This window comes from Schistocerca cancellata, chromosome 2 (genome assembly GCF_023864275.1).
Source record: "Schistocerca cancellata isolate TAMUIC-IGC-003103 chromosome 2, iqSchCanc2.1, whole genome shotgun sequence".
NCBI classification, from domain to species: domain Eukaryota; kingdom Metazoa; phylum Arthropoda; class Insecta; order Orthoptera; family Acrididae; genus Schistocerca; species Schistocerca cancellata.
In genome coordinates, this window is record NC_064627.1 from 834,435,066 (window position 1) to 834,448,677 (window position 13,612).

Consider the following 13,612-nt stretch of genomic DNA (forward strand, 5'->3'; position numbering starts at 1 on the left):
AAATAATTTGCTGAATAGGTTTCAAGTTAAACACCAACTTCATAATCTCATGTCGTGAAGACAGAGCTCCTCATAAGACCCCCCCCCCCCCCCCCTCCCCCACCTCTGACAGCTGAAATCCAATTGGCTGCTGCTGCTGTCTCTTCCCTACTATGCTACGCTATCCTACTGATGTAACTTACATTACATTACAATTTAATAACACAGCAAAATATATCAGTCAAATGCAAATAAAATGATATCAGATACTATTTATCTAATAATCTGTACACTTTCAGTATTAATACTGATGTGGGAATTCATAATTTTCTATCCTGTGATATGTACATTAAATAATTGTATGTTTGCTTTTGAGGATATTACACCTGTTTATAACACACTCTTCTCTGTGCTAGTGGAGACTAGTCAGCTATGCTTCGTCTAGTGATACCTGCTTCCTACTTAAGTCGTTTGAACCCCTTTTCCTTGTATATCAGAGTGTGTAAGACAGAGCAGCACACCTTTCTGCTTTCAATACTGGAAATGCCTAGGTCCCATATTCACACAGGAATGTCCCATGCTGCAGTATTTTTAAAGCAAACTGCTAAAAAACTTGTTTTAAGCCATGCTCCTCACTGAAAATCCTTAACACATTGAAACCAGCACTCAGTAGTTTTCCAATGACTGTTTACATGGCTTGGAACATATGTCCAAGCTCCTCCGAATATTGTTCTCCACACTGAAATTACTCTTGGAAACTTTCAGGTCCACTCAAACCAGACACAGGTTTTCATATAGTACTCTCTCAAAATGGCATATCACCTGGCTTAAGAGCATGCTAAATTCGGAAATCACACAGGAATCTAAAATCAGGTTAGAGGAAATATAGGGTGTGGCACGTAAAAGTGCCTGTAAAATCAACACATGAGCATGAAATGTATTGAATATGATTGCTCAGCTTCATAGTAGGTGCTGAAAGTGTCCTCCGCCAACTTCAGCACAAGTGTGATCACACTTGAGGAGATTCATACACAGGGTGAGTCACCTAACGTTACCGCTGGATATATTTCGTAAACCACATCAAATACTGACGAATCGATTCCACAGACCGAATATGAGAAGAGGGGCTAGTGTAATTGGTTAATACAAACCATAAAAAAATGCACGGAAGTACGTACGTTTTTTTAAATGCAACCCCGTTAGTTTTGTTAGCACATCTGAACATATAAACAAATACATAATCAGTGCCGTTTGTTGCATTGTAAAATGTTAATTACATCCGGAGATGTTGTAACCTTAAGTTGACGCTTGAGTACCACTGCCCCGCTGTTCGATCGTGTGTATCGGAGAGCATCGAATTACGTAGGTATGCAAAGGGAACGGTGATGGACCTTAGGTACAGAAGAGACTGGAACAGCACATTACGTCCACATGCTAACACCTTTTTATTGGTCTTTTTCACTGACGCACATGTACATTACCGTGAGGGGTGAGGTAAACGTACACACGTGGTTTCCGTTTTCAATTACGAAGTGGAATAGACTGTGTCCCACTGGAAACGCGTCGACGTATGTGGTGTCAGCATGATGGTGCACCTGCACATTCCGCAATTAACACTAGGCTGACCCTTGACAGGATGTTCGACGGGCGTTTCATAGGACGTGGATGACGCATAAATTGGCCAGCCCGTTCTCCTGATCTTACACCTCTCGACTTCTTTCTGTGGGGTACGTTAAAGGAGAATGTGTACCGTGATGTGCCTACAACCCCAGAGGATATGAAACAACGTATTGTGGCTGCCTGCGGCGACACTACAACAGATGTAGTGCGGCGTGTAAGACATTCATTAAGCCAGAGATTGCAATTGTGTGCAGCAAATGATGGCCACCACATTGAACATCTATTGGGCTGACATGTTGGGACACACACTATTCCACTCCGTAATTGAAAATGGAAACCACGTGTGTATGTGCACCTCCCCCCTCATGGTAATGTACATGTGTGTCAGTGAAAAAGACCAATAAAAAGGTGTTAGCATGTGGACGTAATGTGCTGTTCCAGTCTCTTCTGTACCTAAGGTCCATCACCGTTCCCTTTGGATACCTACGTAATTCGATGCTCTCTGATACACACGATCGAACAGCGGAGGAGTGGTACTCAAGCGTCAAATTTAGGTTACAATATCTCCAGATGTAATTAACATTTTACAATGCAACAAACGGCACTGATTACGTATTTGTTTATATGTTCAGATGTGCTAACAAAACTAACGGGGTTGCATTTAAAAAAACGTACGCACTTCCGTGCATTTTTTTATGGTTTGTATTAACCAATTACACTAGCCCCTCTCCTCACATTCGGTCTGTGGAATCGATTTGTCAATATTTCATGTGGTTTACGAAATATATCCAGCGGTAATGTTAGGTGACTCACCCTGTATATACCCTTGTCAGCTCTTGTGCAGTTACGTTATTTATGACACCCTGGATCCTGGTCTTGAATTCTTCAATTGTGTGTGGATTTGTTTAGTATACTCTACCCTTTTAACAATCCCCACAAGTAAAAGTCAGAAGTGGACAAGGCCGGTGACCGAGGAGGCCATGAGCCTTTGCTGATTGTCCTCTCTGGTGTCAGCATCTCATGCACATGGGACAATGATGCAGCTGATGTGTGGCATGTTGCACCATCATGCTGAAAATAACATAACTGACACTCCTCTTCTGCCACGTTAGAATAAAGCTCTACTAGGATTCCAAAATAGATGCCACTGTTCACTATCGTATCAAAGAATATGGGACACATAACGTGTGTGACGGATATGGCATACCAGAAACCAATCTTCTCATCATGCAATGGTACCTGGCGGATTGTGTGTGGGTTTTCTGTCCACCAATATCAGTTTGTTTTGGGTATTTATGTACCTGGACAGTTGGAACCACATCTTGTCACTCATGATGAGTCTTAGTGGCTCCAAGATACAATTGGCAACATTTCTCAACAGGCATGAACAGGAATGCACTCTCGCCTGCAGATCAGGCTCCTTCAGTTCTTGCAAAACACTTATCCAGTCAGTTTTAACTTCAGTCCCCTTAAAACACATCTGCAACTCCTCTCACTCACATGCACATGTTGCCTCAGTCTCCTTGTTGACTTATAAGGACTTCTTGTCATTATCTCCTGCACCTGCATCTTTAATTCAGGTGTGCAGACAGGTGGTGGTGGTCTGTTCTTGGAAGCATTTTGAATTGATCCTGTATGCCACCATTTTTCAATCAATTCCTGAATGGTGCTCTTTCTGGCACAGAACGTCCTGAACATTTCTCCTGAAACAAATTCTTTGTTTTCAGAAAAGAGCCAGTGTGAATGAATGCTTAAACCATGTCAACATTCTCAGATAACAAATATGGCACACACCCGCACTAATCCGGATTCATAAAACGAGGCCTTTTTGTCAACTGGTTTCGACAAGTTTCACTGGCTGTGGCTGCAGTTGCCTTATACAACAACAAAGTTCTGCACAGTTCAGTACGTCTGAGGAAATGGTTAGTTCATCCATGATTATTTAGATGGCGATGCTCATTTTCTATTATTATTGACACACTGGAACATTATCGTTGCATATGGCAGGCCAGTTTTATGTGCTGCACCCTGTAGAAGTTTTCTATAATGAAAATCTTGCACGAAAGACCTAAATTTTCCTAAACTGTAGCACTCAGCAAGTAAAATATGATAATTCACTCCAACATGATGACAACAACAACAAATCAGTTATTATAAGAATCTGCATACCTTTTCAACAGCAGTATGTGGTAACTGTGGTGACATTGGTACTACTGTCTGTGATCGTCCTGGCTTGCCTATGGTATCAACTGTCAGTGGCTGCCGTTGCTCCTGAGCAACCTTTGAGGTGTCTGTAACAGAGGCTTGTACTGCAATCAGAGAAGAGGACAGTAATAAATTCATTATGAAGACCATATTAATGTCATACCTATTATTAATGTACATCACCATCATCACTGTCATCATCATCATCATGCATCACGTCACCTGACACGATTACAGCTATCCTTTTGTTGGTTTCTGCAGTCTTATTGCATGATAAAATATTTTGCTAAATATACGTGAAAAGTAAAAATCATCTGGAACACATTTAGCATTATCACCTTTACTTGTTTCTTATTTTTTTAAGTTTAAAAACTGTAATTGCAAACACATAACAGACATTTATCAGAAACATTGTCACAGAAGATAAAGCTACCATGCTTTGCGAAAAGGAACATATCACTTGTACAGCTATTAGAATGAAGAAGAAAAACCACCACAAACTTGAGCTTAGAAACACACAGAAAAAAATTGCACTTTTAAACGAAAATCACACAGAAGAATGAAAATTAGTAGAGGAAGCAGCATTGATAGATAATACCAGTAAAGATGGACTGATAAAAGACACTTTATAAACTAGCAAAATGAGAACCACCCCTACCAGCTGTGATTACACATCTGCCAATAATTAATTTTTGCTTTTACTACTCATTTTTCAACTTTCATGTAGTTGTTTCCATAGCGTCTGAATCTTCCAAGACAGTAATCAGAGTGAAATTCATTTAGGATTATTATTCAGACTATAGTTTTCAATATGCAAATCCCAACAGCGCAGTTAGTTTTTCTGGAAATCACGATAATTAAAAGTAAGTGATGACTGAAATTATTACTATAGAGGGTTGATTGGTTGCTTAATTTGGGGGAGGGGACCAAACAGCAAGGTCATCGGTCTCATCGGTTTAGGGAAGGACAGGGAAAGAAGTCGGCCACCATTCACAAGAACCATCTCAACATCTACCTGAAGCAATTTAGGAAAATCACAGAAATCCTAAATCAAGATGGCCGGACAAATGCGAATCCGGTGAGCTTAACACTGCGCTACTACTGAAGGTAATGCTAATTTTCACATCTACATAAATACTCTGCAAGCCACTGTAAGGTGCGTGGCAGAGGGTACCCTGTACCACTAGTTGTCATTTCCCCATTGTTCCACTCACAAATAGATTGAGAGAAAAAATACTGTCTGTATGCCTCCACATATGAGTCCTAATGTCTCACATCTTATCTGCACAGTCCTTACACGCAACGTGTGTTGGCGGCAGCAGAATCATTTGACAGTCAGCTTCAAATGCCGGTTCTCTAAACTTTCTCAATAGTGTTTCCTAAAAGGAACGCCAGCTTCCCTCCAGGGATTCCCATTTGAGTTCCTGAATCATCTCTCTAATACTTACGTTTTTTGTGAATCTATCGGAACAAATCTAGTAGCCCTCCTCTGAATTGCTTCGATGTCTTCCTTCAATCCAACCTGGTATAAATCCCATCCGCTCGAGCACTACTCAAGAATAGGTTGCACCAGCGTCCTATATGCAGTCACCTTTATAGGTGAACCACTCTTTCCTAAAATTCTCTCAATAAACCGAAGACCATTTGCTTCCCCTACCACAGTTTTCACATGCTCGTTCGACCTAATATCGCTTTGCAGTGTTATGCCAAGATATTTAAATGACTTGACTCTGTCAAGCTGGACACTAATAATACTCTATCCAAACATTACTGGTTTGTTCTTCCTACTCATCCGGAGTAAGTTACGTTTTTCCACTTTTAGGACAGGCTGCCGTTCATCACACCAACTGTAAATTTTTTCTAAGTCATCTTGTATCTTCCTACACACACCTTACTATAAACCACGGCATCATCAGCAAACAACTGACTGCTGCCCATCCCTTCTGCCAAATCATTTATGAATGTAGAAAACAACAGCGGTCTCGTACAATACTTTTGTCTCTGTGAACACTCGCTGTCGAGGACAACATACGCGGTTCTATTATTTAAGAAGTCTTTGAGCCACTCACATGTCCTTTTACACATACACTGAGAAACTGGTATAGGCATGTGTATTCAAATACAAAAACATGTTAACAGGCAAATATGGTGCTGTGGTCGGAAACATGGGACCCATAACGCGTGTGGCAGATATGGCATACCAAAAACCAATCTTCTAATCATGCAAGGGTACCTAGCGGTTTGTGTGTGGGTTTTCTGTCCACCAATATCAGTTTGGTTTGGGAATTAATGTACCTGGACAGTTGGAACCACATCTTGTCACTCATGATGAGTCTTAGTGGCTCCAAGATACAATTGGCAACATTTCTCAACAACCATGAACAGAAATGCACTCTTGCCTGCAGATAAGGTCCTTCAGTTCTTGAAAAACACTTATCCAGTACAGTTTTAACTTCAGTCCCCTTAAAACACGTCTGCAACACCTCTCACTCGCATGCACCTGTTGCCTCAGTCTCCTTGTTGACTTATAAGGACTTCTTGTCATTATCTCCCGCACCTGCCTCTTTAATTCATGTGTGCAGACAGGTGGTGGTCTGTTCCTGAAAGCATTTTGAAGTGATCCTGTATGCTGCCATTTTCCAATCAATTCCTGAACGGTGCTCTTTGCTGGCACAGAACTTCCTGAAAATTTCTCCCGAACCAAATTCTTTGTTTTCAGAAAAGAACCAGTGTGAATGAATGCTTCAACAATGGCAACATGCTCATATAACAAATATGGCACATATATATAAGACAACAAGTGTCTGGCGCAGTTGATAGATTGGTTACTGCTGCTGCAATGGTAGGTTATCAACAATTAAGTGTGTTTGAAAGTGGTGTTATAGTCAGTGCACGGCTGATGGGGGACAGCATCTCTGTGGTAGTGATGATATGACCATTTCACGAGTGTACTGTGAACATCAGTAATTTGGTAAACCATCAAATCTCCAACATTGCTGAGCCGGAAAAACATCCTGCACGAACGGGAGCAACGACGACTGAAGAGAACCATTCAATGTGACAGAACTGCAGCCCATCCACAAATTGCTGCAGATTTCAATGCTGGGCCATCAACAAGTGTCAGAGTGTGAACCATTCAATGAATCACCATGTACCCTTGATGACAGTATGACACAAAGCTTTATGCCCCGCATGGGCTCTTCAACACTGACATTGGACTGTCGATGACTGGAAACATGTTGCCTGGTTGGACGAGTCTCGTTTCAAATTGTATCTAGTGGATGGACGTGTACAGGTATGGAGAAAACCTCATGAATCCATGGATCCTGCATGTCAGCAGGAGACTGTTCAAGCTGGTGGAGGCCCCGTAATGGTGTGGGACATGTTCAGTTGGAGTGATATGGGACCCCTGATACATGTAGATATGCCCCTGACAGGTGACACATATGTAAGCAAGCTGACTAATCACCTGCATCCATTCATGTCCATTGTGCATTCCTACAGCCTTGCAACACCCCACACGTCCAGAATTGCTGCAGAGTGGCTCCAGGAACATTCTTCTGAGTTTAAACACTTGCTTTGGCCAGCAAACTCCCCAGACATGAACATTATTGTGTGTATCTGGGATGCCTTGCAACGTACTGTTCAGAAGAGATCTTCAACCTCTCATACTCTTAAGGATTTATGGACAGTCCTGCAAGATTAATTGTGTCAATTCCATCCAGCACTACCACAGGCATTAGTTGTGTCCATGACATGTCGCGTTGCGGCACTTCTGCATGCTCTTGGGGGCCCTACATGTTATTAGGCAGGTGTACCAGTTTCTTTGGCTCTTCAGTGTATTTGTACACACATTTCACCAGTATCTGTACCAAATTTTGTCCTGCAGTTTTGATTTCATGCAGCTCAATCTCTATGATATATCTTCCGAACAATGTGTCATACAGTAACATAATTTTGCTGGTACATATACCTTTATACAGTCAGCTAAATGTACTGTGAATAGAGCTGGTAGTAAAGACATAAAAATTAAAATGCCATGTACAATGTGGCAGTTTTTCGCACATTTCAGTTTTTATAACATCATGTCTTCTTAACTGTGTGTCAAACAATGATATAATTTTGCAGGTATATTCAGTGATATATGAGAATACTGTCTGCAAAATGTGTTGTGAATACAGTTAGTAATAAAAGCATAATAAATTAAAATGTTATGTCTGACATGGCAGTTTATTTGAAGGAACAGCAAAAATGTAGCAAGAATAAACTTTCTTCCTTTCATCATTTAGTGGGGGTTGTCAGAGAGAATAAGTTTCATAAAAGTTTGAAATTGTGTGTCAAGTTTGTTGCAAGTCACTAAGTGCTCTCATTCTCAAATGGCAACCCATGGTATGGTGCCACACCACCTCTCCTCCAAAGAAAATGTTCAAAGCCGCACCCTCAACCGGTAAAGTCATGGTGACAGTCTTCTGGGACTCTGAAGGAGTTATTCTGTTTGATGCAACCATCAAGTCTGAAGTTTATTGTGTTACCCTCAAGAAATGGAAGAAACGATTATAGCATCTTCATTGCCAAAAAAAATGCAATCTAAATCCTCCTCCTCCATGACAATGCAAGGCCTCACACAAGTATGCACACCCGAGAGGTCATAAAACTTCATTTGACATTTCTTCCTAACTCACCCTACAGCCCTGATCTTGCACTTTACTACTTCCATGTTTGGCTCAATGGTGGATGCATTCCATGGGAAGCAGTACACGGATGATGGGGAGGTTATTGATTCAGCAAGACACTAGCTCCTACATCAATTAGTAGAGTGTTTCATGTGGGCATACAAACTCTCCCTGTAATGTGGCATAAAGCTGTTGCATTCAACGGAGACTATGTTGAAAGACATGGTTTTGTAGCCAAAAGAGTGAGGAATAATAAGGATTACTGGAACCCTGAATAAAATCGATTTGTATTTAGAAAAAAAAAAATGTGTTTCATTACTTATTGAATGCCCCTCATATGTATGTACATCCATTTTTATAATATGTATGGATATGTCATTTCAGGAATTGTAATATTTTCACAAGCTAGTTTTTAAATAGCTGATCTCACTCAAGAATCTTCAATCTGCAGCTAGCAACCACACACATCAGATAAACTAAACAAGTCTGCTGGAATCTGCAGTTAGTGATCACAATGTTAACTTTACTGCAGGAGTTTGTGGCTAAAAATTATTGTGTTAAAGTCTATACAGCTAGTCCAAATTTGGTCACTGCACTTTCAACATCTCAGTGAAAGACTGCCTTCTGTGTTGGCATCATCTACATATGTAGACGTAGAAGCTTACGACTCTTATAATGTCTTAATATCATACAGTGACTTTTACTCTCTGTAATGTATCTCTGAGTCAACTGAAAGTGATACTGACTCTGGTTGTGTATTGTGTGAATATAATGGACATTAATTTATCTGTCCGCCGCTCGTGGTCTCGTGGTAGCGTTCTCGCTTCCCGAGCACGGGGTCCCGGGTTCGATTCCCGGCGGGGTCAGGGATTTTCACCTGCCTCGAGATGACTGGGTGTTTGTGTTGTCCTCATCATTTCATCATCATCCAGGAAAGTGGCGAAATTGGACTGAGCAAAGGTTGGGAAATTGTACGGGCGCTGATAACCACGCAGTTGAGCGCCCCACAAACCAAACATCATCATCATCATCATTAATTTATCTGTGCCTTACATCAGGAGGTTTATTGTATTGATCACTTTCATAAAATGAAGCCATTATTGTAATGTGATTGTTGTCTCAGAATGCAATAGTGATTGTGTCCTGTGATTATTCTGTGCCTGGCATACAAACGAGTAGTAAGGTTAAGTGCTTGCCTGTGAACATTTTATGTGAACTGGGACTGGCCATCATACAGTCTGAAGAGACAATCAATGTGGGAAAAGCTGTATTAAACAGAAGACCCAAGTACAAAAATGATAGACAGTTTGGAATATTGGAAAAGTTCCATATTGCAACTTGGAATGTGAGAAGTCTGCTCTTAACACAGGGCTATGTAAAGAACTGAAACAAAGGAGCATTAATACTGCAACAATTTCAGAAACAAAGAAAATCTGAGAGTACCTGCATATTTAGATAGATACCTAATGATCTACAGTGGTGCAGGACGTGACAAAAAAGCAAGTAGTGGTGTGGCTGTATTAGAATATAATAAATGAAATCTAAAAAATCAAAGATTATTTTTATATAAATGACAAACTCAAGTGACAGACTCTCTGCAAGAGAGGCGCTCTGCATCGCGGTGTAGCTCGCTGTCCAGGTTTCGAGAGGATGCGTTTCTGGATGAGGTATCGAATATATTGCTTCCCCCTACTTATACCTCCCGAGGAGATCACGAATGTAAAATTAGAGAGATTCGAGCGTGCATGGAGGCTTTCCGGCAGTCATTCTTCCTGCGAACGATACGCGACTGGAACAGGAAAGGGAGGTAATGACAGTGGCACGTAAAGTGCCCTCCGCCACACACCGTAGGGTGGCTTGCGGAGTATAAATGTAGATGTAGATGTAGATCAAGATTCAAAACAGATCAAGGTAATCTAAAAGTGACAGATGTATGCTCCTGAAGATGAAAAAAGATAGACTGAAGCTTTTTATGAAACCCTACAAAGAGAAGTAGGTAAACACAACAAAATGTATTACCTGTTAATATGTGGATATTTAAATGCCAGAACAGGTAATAACCCAGTGCCTCTAACAGTTGAAACATTTGGTGAACAACACATAAGTGATAATCGACATTATCTTGTACATTTTGCCTCGAGCAATAGAGACTATATTAATGCAAGAGAGGCATAGATTAATACACCTGGAACATGAAGGAACAGAGATCAATAATAGATTATGTGATGGTGAACAGTAAAATATGCAAGTAAGTTCAGGATGTTCATGGTTTCAGAGGTAGGGACAGTTACTCAGACCACTATCCTAGTAGCAGCAAAAACGGCTATGCTCATTAGATGGAAGAAGATAAAAAAAGCTCAGACAAAAAGGCACAATGGTTTTAAAGTCTACTTATTACAGGATGAGAGCATAAGTCATCTATACCAAAACAGATAACCTTTGTCTAGACTATTCAGACATAAGCGATAGTTTAGAAATCGACAGGCAAAATATAAAGCTATGTACTGAACAGGTCGCAAATGAGTCATTAGGAAAAATGAGTAAGAAAAGAAGAAGGGACTTTGAGTATAGACTGAAGATATCGCAGAAAGAGCTGAGGAAAAGGAATGAGCATATCAGATATATTTACATGTGAAAACATAATCCACGAAACAAGAATATAAAGAAAAAAGAAAGAGAGTAAAAACCATTGTAAGGAAAACAGATGAAGAATCGAGATATAACTTTGTGAGCAGAATTGAACATGACATCTATGGAAGACCGTCCATAGCTTACAAGGTGAAAAAGCATTTAAATAAAACAATCTAAATATAACACCAGAATATAAATGGACTGCACATTACAAACAGCTCTGGTGTAATGAAAGCCAAGCATTAGAGGAGGAGGACCCCCCCCCCTCCCTCCCCCTTCCCCGAAATGGATATACCATACGACGGCAATCTCTTAATAATCAAAGATCGAAACGGGCCCTGAATAAAACAAAAAACTGGAAATCATCAGGCACCAATGGCATAAACACAAAATTATTTAAATACAGGGCATTATTCTTAAAGCTTAGACTACTTTATTTATACAATACATATTGGTAAAGTCTGGAGGGCAGCGTGGAGGGTAAAAATCAAAGAGGGAGACCAAGAGATGAATACACTAAGCAGATTCAGAAGGATGTAGGTTGCAGTAAGTACTAGGAGATGAAGCTTGCACAGGATAGAGTAGCATGGAGAGCTGCATCAAACCAGTCTCAGGACTGAAGACCACAACAACATTGGTAAAGACGCTAAATCCCGAAACTATGGCCAGTTGCAGATGTCATATCAGTTCTTAAAAAAGGTAAAAAAAATGAATGCAATAATTATCACACTATATCAATAGCAGACACAGCGTATAAGATTACGCCAAGATAATAATTTCAATGTCAATAAATCACTGACAGAAATATGTTATCTTGAAGAACAAAATGGTTTCAGGAAAGTGACATGCCGTACTGATATGTTTTCATACTTAGACAAATCACAGGAAAACAAAGAGAGTTCAATAAGGAAACACACACTGCATTTATAGACTTAGAGAAAAGTTTCAATCACGCAGACAGGAAAATATTACACAAGAAAGGATATCCTCAGCAAATAAGAAAGGTGATAGAATTGAAACATGGAAACAACGAATTAATTCGGGCTTGAGACTATCACATGAATTTTTTTAACACTGTGCTTTTTTGCAAGTGATCTTGCAGTTATACAGGATACAGATACATCACTACAGAGATCTGTGTACAGGCTGAACCAAATGTTTAAATAATATAATATAAAAATACCAATTCCAAAAACAAAAGTGATGGCTCTCAAAGGGACAAAGCTGTTGAGGACTAAGATCATAATAGGACACAAAACCACTGAACAAGTTAGTCACTTCAGTTACCTGGGAAATATTATAAGCTAGCAGAATGAACTGAACATTGACAACAAACTGCAGAACTAACAGATGATATTAAATTCTGAAGCACTGTCAACATAAAATATGTAAAAGCAACTAGAGACTAACATGAATCATGTATGTATTAAAAGATATGGATTTGTTTTGATGAAATATTTTACTGTTAAATAACTGTTGTGGATGATGATCTCTGCCATACTTTGAAACTAAATTGAATGCATGGACAGAGAAACAAGTAACAATCTTAAGAAGAGAGCTCCAGCCACCCAGGTGTGAGCAGAGATCATCATCATCAGCAGCAGTTGTTGTTTATGTTTGTACAATGTTTCCTGATGTGTACAATGTTTCCCGGCGAACTTTCGCCAAGAAGCGAATATTACCTGTGTGCTTTTTAGGGTTTACTGGTTTTAATTACATTTTCTAAGTCCTTGCAATTTTTTTCATGCATTAGCATTTGGGTGGGCTGACTTTTAGGTGAAAAGTAACTTTTTATATATCTGTATTCAGCGTTGTAATTTATTTTTGTTTTAAGAACTTGCGAGTTTTGTGACTTCAGTGTAGAGTTTGAAATCTGAAGAACAGATTTTAGTGCCAGTTCTTTGTTCTTTCATTTATATTTTGTGTGCATCTCAACTTAGGTAGCACTACATTGACTATTTTTTGAGATTTTATACAGGTTTTTTTTTTTTTTTTTTTTTTTTGAGGAGGCTCTGCTAGTGTCTAACAAATACCCTGGGTGCAACCAGCTGCATATCATGAATCATTTTGGATTTAATGATGCCTGCCATGTGGGTTGTGAGTTCAATCTCGGTTCCTTTTGGCAGCTGCGTGATTTGTTGACAGCAGCTAGTGTTGCACACAGAGTGCAAGCTTGGCTCACTATTTGTAGAATTATACACAGCATTGATAACGGTCCTCTAGTTTAAAAAGATTGGGTTAAACCACAGGCTAACCATTCTGCATTGATAATGGATACAAATTTCTCGGCCTCTACTATGGGGTGGAGAGCTGTAGGGTACTCCTTGACATGCCAGGTGTGAACTATGTGCAGCAAGTGGCTATTAGGGTACCTGTGGCATGCACATGTGAATTTTTTTTTTTTTAAGGTTAAGGAACCCCCCCCCCCCCCTCCCTTCCCCCATCCCAGAGATCAGTGATGAAATGCATGCTGAAATCAAAGATAGGTCAGCTACATTATTCTC

General features: G+C 40.0%; 1 protein-coding gene across 2 annotated transcripts in view; it reads right to left on the reverse strand.

Annotated features, from left to right (window-relative positions):
- Nucleotides 1-13,612, reverse strand: part of LOC126162738 (tuberin) — a 342,768-nt gene that overhangs the window by 48,931 nt on the left and 280,225 nt on the right. For both annotated transcript variants that reach the window (XM_049919411.1, XM_049919410.1), the window contains exon 26: nucleotides 3,769-3,908. In XM_049919411.1, coding sequence (XP_049775368.1) covers nucleotides 3,769-3,908 — 140 coding nt within the window. The remainder of the gene's footprint in view (nucleotides 1-3,768; nucleotides 3,909-13,612) is intronic.